The sequence below is a fragment of the Scatophagus argus genome, chromosome 11, assembly GCF_020382885.2.
Source record: "Scatophagus argus isolate fScaArg1 chromosome 11, fScaArg1.pri, whole genome shotgun sequence".
Classification (NCBI taxonomy): Eukaryota; Metazoa; Chordata; class Actinopteri; family Scatophagidae; genus Scatophagus; species Scatophagus argus.
Genome location: NC_058503.1, coordinates 8909751 through 8925100, shown reverse-complemented (window position 1 = coordinate 8925100; position 15350 = coordinate 8909751). Strand labels below are relative to the sequence as shown.

The following is a 15350-nucleotide window of genomic DNA, read 5'->3' as shown; positions in this document are numbered from 1 at the left end:
AACAAATAAACAACAGGGAGAGAATCAATCAATTATGCCATTGCAGATTGTACGGTCACTTTCACCTCTTTCAGACTTACACATATGAGCAAAATCCTGAAAGTATAAATAATGTTTATTGATTCTTGAACTGAAACATGGTAAATAAGAAGTTTGGTTGGAGAACAAAGAGTAAAATTGGCACCAAATGTAAAAACAATATAATGATTCAATTAAGACAATACAAAGTTTAGATCCTTTAGCTAACAAATGAGCCATAAAGTTGAGGATTTAGTTCCAGAAGAAGTTTAAGTTAAGAAAGAATGAGTTCAGCACTGAAATGTAACTTTCCACTTATTTAGATATCTAGATCTGGACTGTGACTTCTTAGATAACAGATGATGATTAACCATTTTTCAGTGGAAATGTTAATAAGACATTTCATCTTTGATGCCATAAAATACTGCTGTAAAAACATATGGAAATAGACTATGGCCAGCAGAAAATGCACCTGCTCACACCTGCGGACTTATGTTCACTATGACAATCATAACAAAGGTCAATGGAGATGAATGTTTATGGGTAAAAGATATGTTTTTTGATTCATGAATGAAGTAGTTTTATGTTGGATCCTTGGGCCTTTTTTAAGGTCTTATTTTATACAGACCTTCTTCATGACAGAAATGTTGACATGTCACAAAAGAAAAAGTGCAGAAGTAATTCACAGCATTGACGGTGGCTGCATTTTATTTAGTTTCAAGAGATGTAAACCCGTTTGCATGCTGGCTCAAAGGCGTGGCTTAGTGTAATGTGGTACACCTGTGTCTCTGTTGTTGCGACAAACCAAAAAGTCTGCTGTGAAAATGCCATGTTACGCTGGAGAGGCAGATGGGCAATATGAGAAGAAAGATATGATTGCATCCAAGTCCCCAGCAAAATCTGTGGTTAGTGTTTGTGATAAATTTGTTGCTATATGGATGTTTTTGTTGGCTGACATTATTTAAATCAGGTGTTAAACAAATTTAACTAAACTTTTATTTTGTTAAACTCTGTAAGGATTTAAGACTCAGTGATTAGTCATATTTCATAGTTTAGCTTTAAACTAGAACTGCTGCAACAGAATGAACAAGAGGAACCTTAATTTAATCCAAATGTAATCCTAGTTGGCACAAGCAATAGTAAAGTGTTTTAAATTATGCTTTAGATAACGATGCATTTGAAGTGACCCCTCATGTATGCGTGGTTCATATAAGATTCACTGTGGCAGAGACGGTTTATGTAAGACATGTTTGTGTAAAGTGAGCAACTGTTGTTATGGATGTGTGTGTCTGTGTGTGTTACTGTGTGTGACAGGACATCAGCAGAGCAGCTGGGAGTGCTGAGTGTGAACAGGTGATCAGCAGCAGAGATTTTGTGAGTTTGTATTTCTCTCTTTCTCTCTGCGTGTGCTTATGCACATGTGTCAGCATGTATGGCCCCCTGTGCGTGTGTGCATATGGCCACAAATGTAAGCATGTGTGCATATTAACCAGAGCGAGGGACAATGTGCTGTTTTGTGTGTGTGTGCTGTTGGTGAGAAACTTAATATCCAAGGACACAGTAGCTCAGTCAGCAGCTGTCCCATCTCTGCACCTCCCATTAACCTCATCTCTGCTGACATGTGGAAAGCTCAGAAATCTAACCTTGCTGATTTTCATCTTTTAAATCAAAGAAATCATTTCAGAAATCACACAATAAATGGAAGAGGTGTTTAAGAGTAAACTGAGACTGAGACTTGCAGATGTGTCAACATAGAGAGCAATGTGTCCTATTTTATAATCTGATTGTATATTTTGTCAGTAAATTCTGAACCTGCAAAGTAGCCTAATAGCTCGCAAGCAAGTGGTGAAAAAATAACTGAAATGTGGTGGTTTAGCAGAATTAAGTATGAGAAAATGGAAATGCTCAAGTACCTAAAAACTGTACTGTACAGTAAATATTTTTTGGCCACTTGGGGACAGAAGGAGGTTCAAACACTTTTTAATTTAAAATAACTTAAATCTGTTGATTATTTACACATCCAGTGGTTATTGAGCAACATTATCATTCTTCTGGAGGTTTATATCCACCTGATGAATATAAGTCCAATATTCACTCTCTATTAGCTCTGTGTTTGGTCTCCACCACCTTGTGACAGAAATGTCTGGATCTGTAGCTGCTAATTGCTAACTGTGTCTGTCTGCTGTTCTGTGCAGCGTATGTGGCACACATTGTTCTATATGGGTTAATGCAGAGCTTTTCTGCCTGCTTCAGACAAAAAAAAAATGTTATGAAAGTGTTGAGAATGAACCGTATCAGTAAAGCTGTGGGCCTGACAGCTAAACAGTGAGAGGAAGCTCTCTGTAAAGCTGCCCAAAACCTTCCACATTGTTTTTCAATTGTCATTAAATGCAAAGTTATTACCAAAAATGTCAACCATAGGCAATATAGCTGATATTGCCTCTGATTACTGATATTTAGCTGACACAACAACTTGTAGGACGTTTTGAATCTTTGCTATCTCTGCACCACAATGTAATGTGTCATCATGAACATTTCCTAAACTGCAATCAATATTCTCTTTCTCATAAAGCCAAATAAACCAAAATAAAGGAATTGTGTGAAGATCGTTCGAATGATACCGTGTGAGATGCTAACGAGACTAACAGGGCAGATCAAAGAAGAGATCCGTGTCAAAATAAAAGGAAAAGCAACTCGTAACCAAATTGTTTGCTCTGCCTCCGGACGGGGGGGCGGAGGGGGGTCTGCCAAGTCCCCCAGTCCGGCAGTTGTCCTGGATACACGAACGGTCGCGCGTCAAACTTGCAGAAGCTGCAGCGTGCGTGGAGTAAAACTAATCTCACCCAGACTGAGCGGACACCCACAGACCTCTGGACACACCGTGACTAAACATGTACACCATGAAGACGTGGGCGCTGCCTCTTCTCATCACTTTATTGCACTGTGAGTTTGTTTTTCCTGGTTTTAGAAACTCAATTAAACAATTTGCTGATGTTGTTAATGACAGAAAAAGAGAGGCTGAGACGCCACAACAGACCCACTGCTAGAGGTCTGCAGAGGTGCATGAGCCTATTCTAAAATGTATAAGCCCAGATGTGAAGAGACATGTGTGTTTGCAGCTTGTTCTCACTGTTCAGTGGTTTATTTTTCCGTGGGAAAATTCATAAGGGATTCTGATGCCTCACTTGAAATTCTGGTCTTTGATTGTAAAATTAAGGAAGAATAAGAAGTTTCTAAAGGTGTGCATAGAAGAAACAGAAAAAAGCGAATCCCATTCCAAAGGAGACGGTTAGGGACTGTGCACATAGAGAGGCAGAAAACTGCTGTAACCCCCCCATATGTCAGAAAATTATCAAAATTTAAATTTTAAAGTTTCTCTCATAAAAGTGCAGTTTTCTTTTTTTGGTGAAAAGAATACAAGGAATAATTTTTCTGACCACTCTTCCCCCCCCCCTTATAATTCCTGTAAGGTCAAAAACACAAGATGCAGATTGATTGGTTTGTTATGATGTTTGATTGATCATTGATTTGTGTGATAGAAAACAATACATGTTGAGCATGCATGTAGTGCGGGGGAGGTGTGATGTGTTCAGGGACTGAGATTGAGCAGGGAGTGGTTGTGGCTGGGCTTCATGTTTACACTGAACCCTCTCTGATGCTGTGTGAACCCGAGATCCACAAGCTGATGAAACACATCACGTGGCATCACGGAGGACTAGGAGATCCCACCCTTTCAGTTTGGAGATAGCCCCCGACTGACCCTGTTGTTAATTGGACTGAGATGAAAACGACCACTTGCTATCTTGAAAATGCTTGTGAAGTTGCTGTGGGAATTTTAAAGGGCAAACAACTCGCTTTATGTCGATAATTGACGTGTGTGTTTTGATCTCTCTCGTATTTGCTCCTGAGGATCAAATGTCCTCAGAGATTAAAAGACTGAAATGCTTATCCTCACTTAGGCTGGTTAAGGATGTGCTTGGAATATTTTGGGCATAATGCTTTGAATATACTAAAATGATTCATCTGCAAAATCACAAACATATAAGAACATTATTATGGACTAATGTCAGGTCTAGAACATGAACTAGATGTTCATAATGTCAATCATAATTGCACATGAATGTTCAGAAGTGTTTGGTGAAGATTATCTCATAGCAAGGATTCAAGTCCGGTGTTAAAGTGAAGCATACGGCGCAGAGCACGACGGTTAAGGGTTCAGTCAGAGGAGATCCTCACAAGTGTGTAATACTGATATCTGTATGTGTGTGTGTTGTGCCAGCTGAGAAGGATAAAGTTACTGTCATGAAGAGCTGCTTTGTCTGAAGAAGAAAAGCACGCTTTCCATGCATGTGCCATACACACACACGCACACACACACACACACACACACACACACACACTCAAAGACACGCACTGCAGTCGCTGTTCTTTGTGTGGAAAGTCCAAACCTTTTAGAGCCACCTTTAAACTTGTTGTGATGCTCCAAAGATTTTGTGTAGGTTGTCAACATCAACATACATTAGTGTTTTTTTCCCCCCATTTGTACATACAGTATGTTTTATACTAATATGCATGTTTGTGAAGGAATGTAGGCTCTGCTCTCTCTCTCTCTCTCACTCTCATACACACACACACACACACACACACAGAGAGAGAGAGAGAGAGAGAGAGAGTGCTTGCTGAATGGACTGATCACTAAAAGAGGTTATCAGGTTGGGATAAAGCAGCTTGTCAGACAGTCATCCATCACCTGCATTCCTACACACCACCGCTCCTGGCACCACCAGCATGTCTGTGTGTGTGTGTGTGTCCATGCCTGCATCCACACAAAAAGAAAACAGATATGTACATATTCTGTTGTGAAAAATAACTGCTGTACTTTATAATATGGTGAGGATACGTGTAGGCAGTGACTCAACCTTGCAGACTTTTTTATCCTTCTGTGTTTGTGCTCCCAGTGCGCCCACAGTCTGAAACTACAGATATATTTAGCATGTCTTAAATGCAGCAATGCAAAGCAGAAGTGAGATTGTTGTACTTGGGTGCAAAAATCTCACTTCTGCTTACATTAAGCTGACAACAAAAACTGTCTAATTTCTAATTTGATCCTCTCACCCCTGCAGGTCCCGTCTGTCTGTCAGTGAAAGTAAGCAGCCGTAAACCCAAGGTGGAGGTCCACGAGCACACAAGTGAGACTGTGCAGCGCTGCTTCTCTGCATATCATTTATCATTTATTTGTCTTTGAAATGATCACGTCTTGAACAGGCAAATTTTTTCATTCTTGATTGAAGTTAACTCTTTATTTGACGTTTAAAGCTTTCGAATCCAAATTTTAGGAATAAAAAAACCACTTCTGATTTTAAAAAGTGTGGGTAGAAAAGCACAGTTGGTGTTAATATAAATTATGTTAATGTGCACATTTAGGAACAATGTGAGGGCAAAGGGGAGACAGGAAGAAGGGTTTTACACAGTTTTCACCACGTTTACGGTTCACAGTCTAAAAAGCAACAAATTAGCAACAAACATTGGGAAAATGACGCCTGATTTTTCTGCTTTGTTTTTTGTCCTTCCAGATGCTGTTCTTCAGTGTGAGTTCAGCACAGTGAAAGATCAAAACCCTCGAATTGAGTGGAAGAAGAAAGGAAAGGAGGTGACATTTGTGTACTTTAATAACAAATTTACTGGTAAGTGACAACGTAACTTTATAATATATACATAACTACATGAGCTTCACTGACTTCTCCAAACTGAAAAAGATGATTTTATTTTTTGCTGCCTTTCTTCCAATCATTCCTTCATTATTACATTTTTATTTTTACCACTTAGTTAAGCTTTGTCCATCCTCTACCATTTTTCCATTACCTTCTACTATAGAGTCTTATGCCGGACGGGCAAAGATAGAGGGAGCAACTCTGACGATTCACTCTGTTACTCAGAAAGACTCGGGGGAATATCGCTGTGAAGTGACTGCCAGCGAGGACCATGACAGCCTTGGGGAGGTTACTGTAACCCTCAATGTGCTCGGTATGACAGGAAAGCTCCACGTGTTTTTGTGAATATGAAAAAACGCATATTTAGTGAGGGTGAACGCATATGTGAGGCAAATGAGGAGTAAACTTCTTTATGCCGGACATTAAATGTAATGTGACGTACCTCTGAGTGAAATGGTATGGGATTTAGTTACAAGATCAAAATTGATCACAGTTAAAATCCTTGACATTTTATTGGGTTGTGACTAGAGCATGATACAGAGCTGTAAAATACTGTTCACTTCTCCTACACTGATAAATCAGGAGGAGGATAAGAATTTGTATGAATAATCTAAACGTCAACCCCATTCTCTGGAAACGTGAAGTTTTTGCCAGCTTAAATCCAATCCCACAACTTTTACTACTAATGTTGCTCTACTAGCTCCCCACTAACAGTTAATTGTGGTTAGCAATGATGGGCATGTTAGCTAGTCAACCCAACATTTGCTTGGAAACATTTATGCAACTGACCCCAAATTCAAGATGGAAAAGTAGGGGATTTTAATATGTGGAAAACTAATTATAAATCCTATATATTTGCATATCCATTTACACTTTTTACTGCAGCTGTTTCTCCTCTCTGTCTCCTTAGTGCCTCCTCATGTCCCGTCCTGTGAGGTACCGAGCTCTGTGTTTGTGGGCTCAGGCCTGGAGCTTCTCTGTAAGGACAAACTAAGTGTGCCTCCTGCCACCTACCGCTGGTACAAAGACAACAAGGCTCTGACGGCCACAGCAGACACTCCGTACAGCATTGACACGAACAAGGGCACACTGGTGAGTACACACTCACACACACACACACACACACACACACACACAAACACACACACACACACAGAGAGTCGTGTTTCCATCGCTTAGGCGACATTACATAGACATGCATTCATTTCCTGGAGGCTTAACCGCCACCTAACCATAACAATAAACATTACTTGCCTAATCCCACCCTGACCTCAACCTCACCTTAAAGCAACTCTTCATCCTAATATTTAGTGATTTACGTTGTGGAGACTTGCGGTTCCCACAACTACAGGAATACGTGTCCAGACACACACACACACACACTTCAGTACACCCAGGACTAACAGTTCTACACATATGTACACCCACACACAGCTGTTCTCTGTACTTCTCTCACCTTGTCTTTCTCTGGAGCAGAAGTTAAAGAGCGTGTCCAAAACAGATGCAGGGATGTACCGATGTGAATCCTCCAACAGTGTGGGGGCGCCCAAGAGCTGCGTGGCCCAGCAACTTAAAGTTATTGACTGTAAGTGGTTTTGGTGCAACTCCTTGCTGGAGTTAATGTGTGATGTTGCGCTCACCAAAGACTGAGGAAATGCTCTCTTTCCCCTCCTTCTAGATCCTTTAAATATGACAATTTTGATAGCAGGAGCTGCAGGTTTTCTGATGCTCATCTTCTTATGCTGCATCTGTGTGTGTGTCTGCCGACGTCGAGGCTGCTGCAAGAGTAAGTACTGTGATGCTGCTCTGTGCGTGTGTGTATTTGTGTGTACAAGAGAGAGATGCCCCAGTTTCTGTCTGTCATGTAATCATTGCCTTTACATTTGAGACATTTGCATTGATGAATGCATTTGAATCAGAGAAATGAGGTATAAAAATGAATAAGGGGGAAAAAAGCCTGGCAGCTTAATTAAAATGCACATCCTTAAAACTCTTCAATCCTGACAACACATTAGATGTTCTCTTTGGTCTGAACTGCATAAGAGTTTTGACTTGTTTTTGAAGGCATGTCAATTCAGTCTGTTCACTAACTTTGATTCATGGCCACCAGATTGGTAAGCAATTCTGACTTCCTTCTTCCATCTTTGTTTGAGTCAAGGAATGAACGTGCATCTTGTTGAACAAGTTAAAAGTCTAAAAAGCTAAGATACCCCAAACACAGCTTTGCTTCTCTCCTGGTTGTCAGCTTGTGTGGACTGAACATCAGACCAAAGAATGGTCATCATCTGATAATTTAAAGAATCACCTGATGGCAGTCAAGCACAGAGCAAATCTGATGAAGCAACATGTGAAATGCATAGTTATTGTCTTTGAAGATTACAGACATATCATCAGTATCCTGCTGAGGTTTTTAAACTCTTACTCTATTTATGTTTTTCAAAGTAAGCAGTGGCTTCTGTCTTTTTGTCATGAGTCTAAAATGTGAACCTATGATTTACTGAGAGGTAAAGAGACAGGCCAGAAAGAGTATTGGTATGTGTACTGGCTGTAATGAAATGTGTGCCAACCAACAGGCAGATGCAGTAAAAGTATAGAGAAGTATAAATACAAAATGTAAATATGCTCCATTGCAAGTAAAGCTCTTACACTCTGTCCCTCACATCATCCACCGCAGTTTCGCTCAGTCCAAGCAAGTGTTTTAGTGTTCTTCAGCTTGTTGTTTTGATTCAGGGTAGATTTACTGTTTCAAGTTGCACTGTAAAATATACTGAACACTTTCTGCTCAGCACCAAAGAGCAGACAGAACACAGAGCAGTGTGTAGAGAGTAAAGAGACAAGTGTTTACCTCTGGAGAGCTAAAAATTAATATTAGATGTATATTTGTCAGCCGGACAGAAATATGACTGTTTGGGCTTACTTGAGTAAATGTAGTAGTTAATATACACCTGATTAAAGAGACAAATGTTCAACCTCTTTGGCAAGTATGATAGTGATCACGTTCTTCATGAAAAACTCTGCTATGTTTTGTTAACACTTTGTTTGTTTTTCTTTGAACAGAGGACAGGAAAACAAAAAGGTGAGGGTTTTACTTTTCTCTTGTTTTGCCAGTAGCTGTGTGTTATTGACTGGTGGTGCTCAGACTGAACTACCACCCTTTGTCTTTCAGCTCCAAGTCCTTCCACCCTGCTCCACCTCCGCCTCCTCCCGTCCGCAATGTGAGTGATCAGAGGGATTTTTATCGTGTCAGAGCTTGTTTTGCGTTTTGCCATGTCTTTAGGTTGCCATTAACTTCTGTTGATTGTTGCTGATAACACTGGTCCCTAGTTAATTAAAGGAAATGATTCATTGTATGTCTCTTTGCTCCCTACAGTTCAAGCACTACAAACAAACTCACTCCTTCATGGTCTGAGGAGGAAATGCTCTCACTTTTTACTTCAAACAACCCAAATCTGAAGTGTACGTTTAATGTGCAACACACTGGGAAGTTAGTCGACCTTTGCCTGGCTTTTGGACGGCCGCTCTCTGATACGGACACACAGGCAGACAGGTCTTCAGATGCTGAGCAAAAACAAAGAAGTAAACAGAATTCAACACTGGCATTTATGCACTGACAGTTTGTGAGATGTTTACTAGTTTCATCTCTCGTCCAGACTTGCAGTACTGTAAACTAAGGGTTTAACTTAACTGTTTCAAATACTATAAGACGTTTCTTTGTTGTATTTCTTTAAGACATTTTTAAGTTCAGTTCTGAAGTTTTAGCTCTCTAATGCCATCTATAGGCAAGTAACTAATTCATCCACACTCATTATGACAAATACTGTATGGACTGTACTCTTCATATTGCCATTCATTTATATTTAGATGTTGTTTTATATGAGGCTATTTTCTTTCTCTTTGTCATTTTTATATATTTTATAAAAATATGTTTGTGTGTTGATCTCATTATTGTTCTTGGTTTAATCTTTGGCAGTATAAGTTCAAATAATGTAAATCGAGTGACAAATGAACAGGTGTCTGCACACACTGAACAGTGCTCTGGAAGCTTTTCAAATCATTGATACTATACTGTTGATGAGTGTATTTCTTGATCAATAAAAAACAATGGAAAAAAAGAGCACACTGGAATTAGCTACACATTGTAGGTTTATTGGTAGCAAAATGGTGGGATTATCAATAACATTAAAATTGGCCCATGTTTAAATCATCTAGCATATTATGCGGATAAACAGTCATCCCCTAAATGAAGACTAGATTGCTTGTTTCTTTGGTTTCTGGTGTTGTATCTCAACCTCCTTCATATTTAAATCATTGCTGAAATCATGTCATTTAATCTTGATAACTTGTGTTACACATGCGACCTATGAATTAACAGCTACGAAACTAATAAAACTCCCATATGCTTCAGCTGTAGTTTATGTTAAGCGCTAATTAGCACATTCTGGTATGCTGAACAATAAAGCTGCGATAAGCATCGTAGCTGCTATACATTAACACACCACAGGTTTATTTGTACATTGTATATCCATAAATACCTACATGCATACGCAATATAGCTAAATCTCTTAAGTACATGTTGTGAGAGCAGGTGTTAGCCTTTAGCGCTCACTTGCTGTTTGTATCCCCTCACAGTGCTGTTAGCATGGCAGTAGACTATTAGTCTTGTTTACTGCTTATTCTTATTACATGTATTTACTTAATATGTTCTTAATTTTTGTGCAGTTGGTTTAACAGAATATTCACAATGATCTCTTCCATGACCTTTTTCTGCCATGTTAGAAAAGTGGAAACAGTTGCTAATTGCCAAGCAGTAGTTTAGTTGCTTTTTGTCTATTTTATAGGAGGTTTTCTACTGCATTCTGCAAAGTACTTAAGGGCGTGCTTTATTAATGAGCATTGTGAAGACTGTGGAATAGAAACATTTTGCATGTCCACAGTTGTACAGAGAGCAGCCATTATCTTTGACAGACTTAGGGGCAGTTTCAGTTTTCAAGAACAGAGCCTTTACGAGATGATTATGACATTTTAGATCAGCTCCCACTTACCCAGTTGACTTTGCCTTGGGTTTTTGGCCGAAGTGGACTGGTTTGTTAGTAAAAACAAACAAACAAACAAAAAAAGAGAGACCTGGAATTCCAAAGCTTAAGTTGAACTTTCTTCTTCTTCTTTATATTGTTATTATTATTATTATTATTAGCAGATTTTTGGATGTTCACACAGTCTGCTTCCCCTGGTCAGACAACAGTTTAATTGTCTGTGATCAACATTTCACAGTGGACCACTAGATGGCACCACATCGCTGGCTGTATGTGCTCATACCAGCGAGGACTACAAGCCAACAGCTCCAGGTTGCCAGGCTTTTATCCATTATTTGTCGATGAACAGTAGTACTGTTGTTCTCCACCATTTGTACTCGACACTGTCCTTATTGTGCTGCTCATAAATTAAAAGTCTTGAACACCACTGACTTCCTGTAGCTTCTCTTACATCATGTTCTCTGCACTCGTGATTTAAAAATGTGACTCATGTTCATGTTAATAACTACACACTATGGACATTTGGTTTGTGCATGATCTGTAACTGCTGCATTGCACACAGTATCAGGATCCACTGACAGAGATCTATTATCACACATGGTCATAACATTCTCAAATGTTTTTTTAACTGAGTTGCTCATATTGATCTGCAACAACGGCTGCTCAATAGATCAAGGCTTTTCGATCAACAACCTGACAAAGGACATCAGCTGAGATCTAAAACATGAAAATAATGTTCCACTGTCAGTAACTTGTGGTTGACAACTGTACCCTCTACTGATGTGCACTGGTCACTTGCATGAACATGTGCAGGGAGTTCTGTGTAAAGGACAATATGCTGTGGAGTTGGGAACATGAAAAAACATTACAAAACAAACAAACAAACAATGAGACACTAATTAGGTAATTTATTCCATTGGGTACCCACTGTATAGACAAAGTTTTCCCTCCTAGCGGTTAGCTCTCACTTAGCAACTCAAAGTTGTAAATTAAATAAATTGGAAGCACTCAAGTAAAGTACTCAAGTAAATATACTTAGTTACTTTCCAGTGAAAGTCTGTAGCCGTCCTGTCTTGTTTGTTGGCAATTTGACCGTGGAAAACATTGGGCAGCGAGCTATACTGTCATAACAACAAACAGTAATTTTGGCCACAGTGTGTGAGGTTCCCTCAACCATGTAAGTGCATCAAATGAAACTTCACACACTGAAGATTAGCCAACTTCATTTCCTGTTTGCAAGCATACAGATACACAGAGCTCTGTAGAATAGCTGACATCTGTGATAGGAAGCACCAAGACACACACACACACACACACATCCTGTAACATCCAGATCTGGTGGCTTGTTAATAGCACCACTCGACTGTCAGCTACAGTCATTTTTTTGCGGTTTCCTTTGAACATCTTAACAGGCCTTCTTTACGGATGCTCGTCCTGGATTACAGCTCGAGGGGACTGTTACATCACATTTTGTAAATGTGTGTGTATAAGTCAGATAGCGACAGAAAAGAGAGAGTGTGAAAGAAGTGAGAGAGAGAGGGAACAGTTGAGTGTGAGTAGGCGGTGGCTGTCAAATGAAATCTATGTCAGCACCACTGTTTTCTTAGATGTTAAATTAAGCTTCAACCCTGGTTTCCTCCAACACAGTTCCTTCTTTTGCTGCCTCTACCAAATTGGCTGCACCATAGCCTTACCCACAATGCACTCTTGAGTAGAGCTCCCCTGAAAGCATCCAGGAACACTCCTCATCTATGAACAGGTGGCACAATGTTCACAGCACATGGCACAACACCCTCTGGGGTTTAAAAAGCTTTTGTTTTTTTTTTTGTTTTTTGTTTTCTTTCATCTCTAAAAAGAAAAATAGAATCTTCTTCTTCCAGTTTTTATTTGGGAGTTTTGTTTCTTTGGTTTCTGGTGTTGTTCCGTTTTCGGTCTCTGCCAGCCAATCTGTGGCACCTTTTCATCTCCTGTAGTCCTCTACATTCACAGCTCTTGGGTTATGCAAAACTTACATCATTCATTCAGACACTGATGTATTTATACCTTGGGGAAACTGTTGTGGCAAAGGGAACAGGAAGAAGACCACTGACTCAGTGATTACCACAGGAAACTATTTCTTCCTGCTGTTTCAGGAAGAAATAGCAACATTTAAACATTTAAAGCCCACTAGACGACATCTCCTACAGTTTCATTAAATCTTTATACTGAGGTTCTGCTACAATGCTGAGTGTCTGTTCACTGTGTGTGTGTGTGTGTGTGTGTGTATGTGTGTTTGTGCTTGAAGCTGAGAGGGGAGGCAAGGAAAATGCTTATTGTTTGTATGCATGGTTTTCAGTCTTTAGACAGTGAATTTTCAGTCTGAATTGTACTGTTATTTAGCATTATTCACTGGCAGGACAGTTATGTATAATTACATCTGAGCTGTAGGGTGGAAATGGTTTTTGCCGTCACAGATGTACACACACACACACACACACGCACAAGCAATCAGTCTCCCACAGCAGCATAGTGTTTCTTATTTGAGCTGAAATAGGAACAGTGTAGGCAGAGTGTTATACAGATGAAATGTTTTGTCTGTGTGTGTGTGTGTGTGTGTGTGTGTGTGTGTGTGTGTACATGTTTTTCTGACCCTGTGGGGACAAAAACCTGTTAACACAGCTTCATGTGGGGACTCACCTACCTTATGGGGACAAAATGCAAGTTCCCATGAGGAAATGATTGCATTTTTGGTTTAAGTTTAGATTCAAATTCTCAAAGTTTCTGAGAGAAACCATTGACAACTAAAGATTATGCTCATTGTCATTCATTCAGAGTGCTAATTATTTTTTCCTTTAATAAATTAATAATTTCGTCTTTTGGTCAAAAAATGTAAATTTATTTCTTGCAGATCGACTAACCGACCAATGAAGTTATTGTTACCTAACTAACTCTGCCGTAGATACCAGAGAAACATTTACAGATAACAAGCAGTGACCTTCTGTGCCACCTATAAAGTTCATCAGTTCAGCACATCTGTTCATTGCAGAGTTTGTAAGCCAGTGCCTTCAATGAGATGGCAAATTAATATCAGCACTTTTAAGAATTTTAGGCTGTTCCTTTTTCAGTTCCTTCAAAACCTCAGTGCATTGTATAATAACAAACAGTGAAGTTAACGCAGTAGATGTACTACTAACTAGACACTAGAAATGTAGAAAATATAATGTTTTGTAACCCCAGTTGGTGACATTTCACTTTAAACCTCACTCATCGTCATCGTCATTATTTAAAACTGCAAGTAAGCTTTTTGTTTTTACCACTAGGGGCAGAACTGCTGCAACACAAACACAAAAACACACAAATACTGACCTGCATTTACCAGTCCAGTCTGCAAGAATGTTGTTGCATTCATTCTGCTGCCCTAACCTGGTTCAGCAGCACCTTGGAATTGGTTCTGTTCATTCAAATATAATGAATGAAGTGAAATTACTGTTCATTCTAATTATCGGATTTCTGTTGCACATGATTTACATGCTGTTTCACCTTTATTTTCAATATATATGTGCAACCAGGGAACCAAAACAGTAATATTTTGAGTGGTAAACTCTATGAGTAACCTTTTCCCAGCTGAGCCACTTGATTAATGTAGGTTCACATTCATAGGCAATAAGAGAAGAGACTCAGATTTATTACAATATGTTTGGAATATCCTGGCACCAAATTTCTAACCAAACCTACTGTAGATTTTATTTAAATGTGGATGTAGAGCTTAACATATGCAGACTTGTCAGATGTCTGTTCTGCTTCTCACTGCCCATCACTACCTGAAATCCTGTGCTGCAGTGTGCCATTTGATAAGACTGTTTAGCATTCAAGAGGACTCCTCAGCACTCAAGTACTCCCAGTATTATGCTTTTAACTCGTTCCCCCCAGAGGAGCAGAGGGATAGAAAGAGAGAGAAGGAGAGAGAGAGGGAGAGAGAGAGAGAGAGAGAGAGAGAGAGAGAGAGAAGGAGCAGAAGGAGAGGCAGAAACAGAAGGATCCTTATGGGAAGAGTGAAATTTCACAGGACGAAAGCCTGTTATTGAATTCCTGTCATGATTCTTTGGATAATAACCTCCACTATCGAGACCCAAGACACATTTATAGGCTTTCAGAATCCCACTCCCATCTGACTCCAGTGGCTGGAACAGTCCTACTTCATACAAGCCGCTGCACTGTCCCACCACTTGCTGGATGCTACTTAACACTTCTGTGCTGGATTAGACTTTTGGTCCCCTGTGTGGAGCTTAGAAAATACCACAATGCATCCCATCAGTAAGTGACACACCAAACAGCAATGCTTTTGAACATGACCTTCGACAACTAATGGCTGGGGAAAGTCGCGCCATCCTAGAAAAAGGAAGGGATGTACCTGAGTGCCACAGGAGCTGTGATGAGGCCTGATTGCTGTGTGATTTGAGCATCCTCAGACCCACAGCTCATCACTATCACTCACAACTCAGCCTGTAACCCACTGTACTGCAGCAGAACGCAGGCACCATCAACATGAATATTTGTCAAAGCCATGAAAAGGCACAAAGGAAAGGAAACAATTTATTCATCACAGAAA

General features: G+C 39.7%; 1 protein-coding gene across 2 annotated transcripts; it reads left to right on the top strand.

Moving 5' to 3' along the window:
• The first annotated feature begins 769 nt into the window (after positions 1–769).
• jam2b (junctional adhesion molecule 2b) lies at positions 770–9848 on the top strand. Of its 2 annotated transcripts, XM_046404853.1 has the most exons (12): positions 771–923; positions 1333–1392; positions 2591–2961; positions 5142–5207; positions 5592–5702; positions 5893–6042; positions 6640–6821; positions 7206–7314; positions 7408–7515; positions 8787–8805; positions 8896–8944; positions 9100–9848. In XM_046404853.1, the coding sequence occupies exons 3-12, from the start codon at positions 2910–2912 to the stop codon at positions 9136–9138; spliced, it is 885 nt and encodes a 294-aa protein (XP_046260809.1). In that variant the 5' UTR covers positions 771–923; positions 1333–1392; positions 2591–2909; the 3' UTR covers positions 9139–9848. The 2 variants fall into 2 exon arrangements, with proteins under 2 accessions (XP_046260811.1, XP_046260809.1); XM_046404855.1 differs by lacking the exons at positions 8896–8944; positions 9100–9848 and having other exon boundaries at positions 770–923; positions 7794–8797.
• Positions 9849–15350: the final 5502 nt, after the last annotated feature.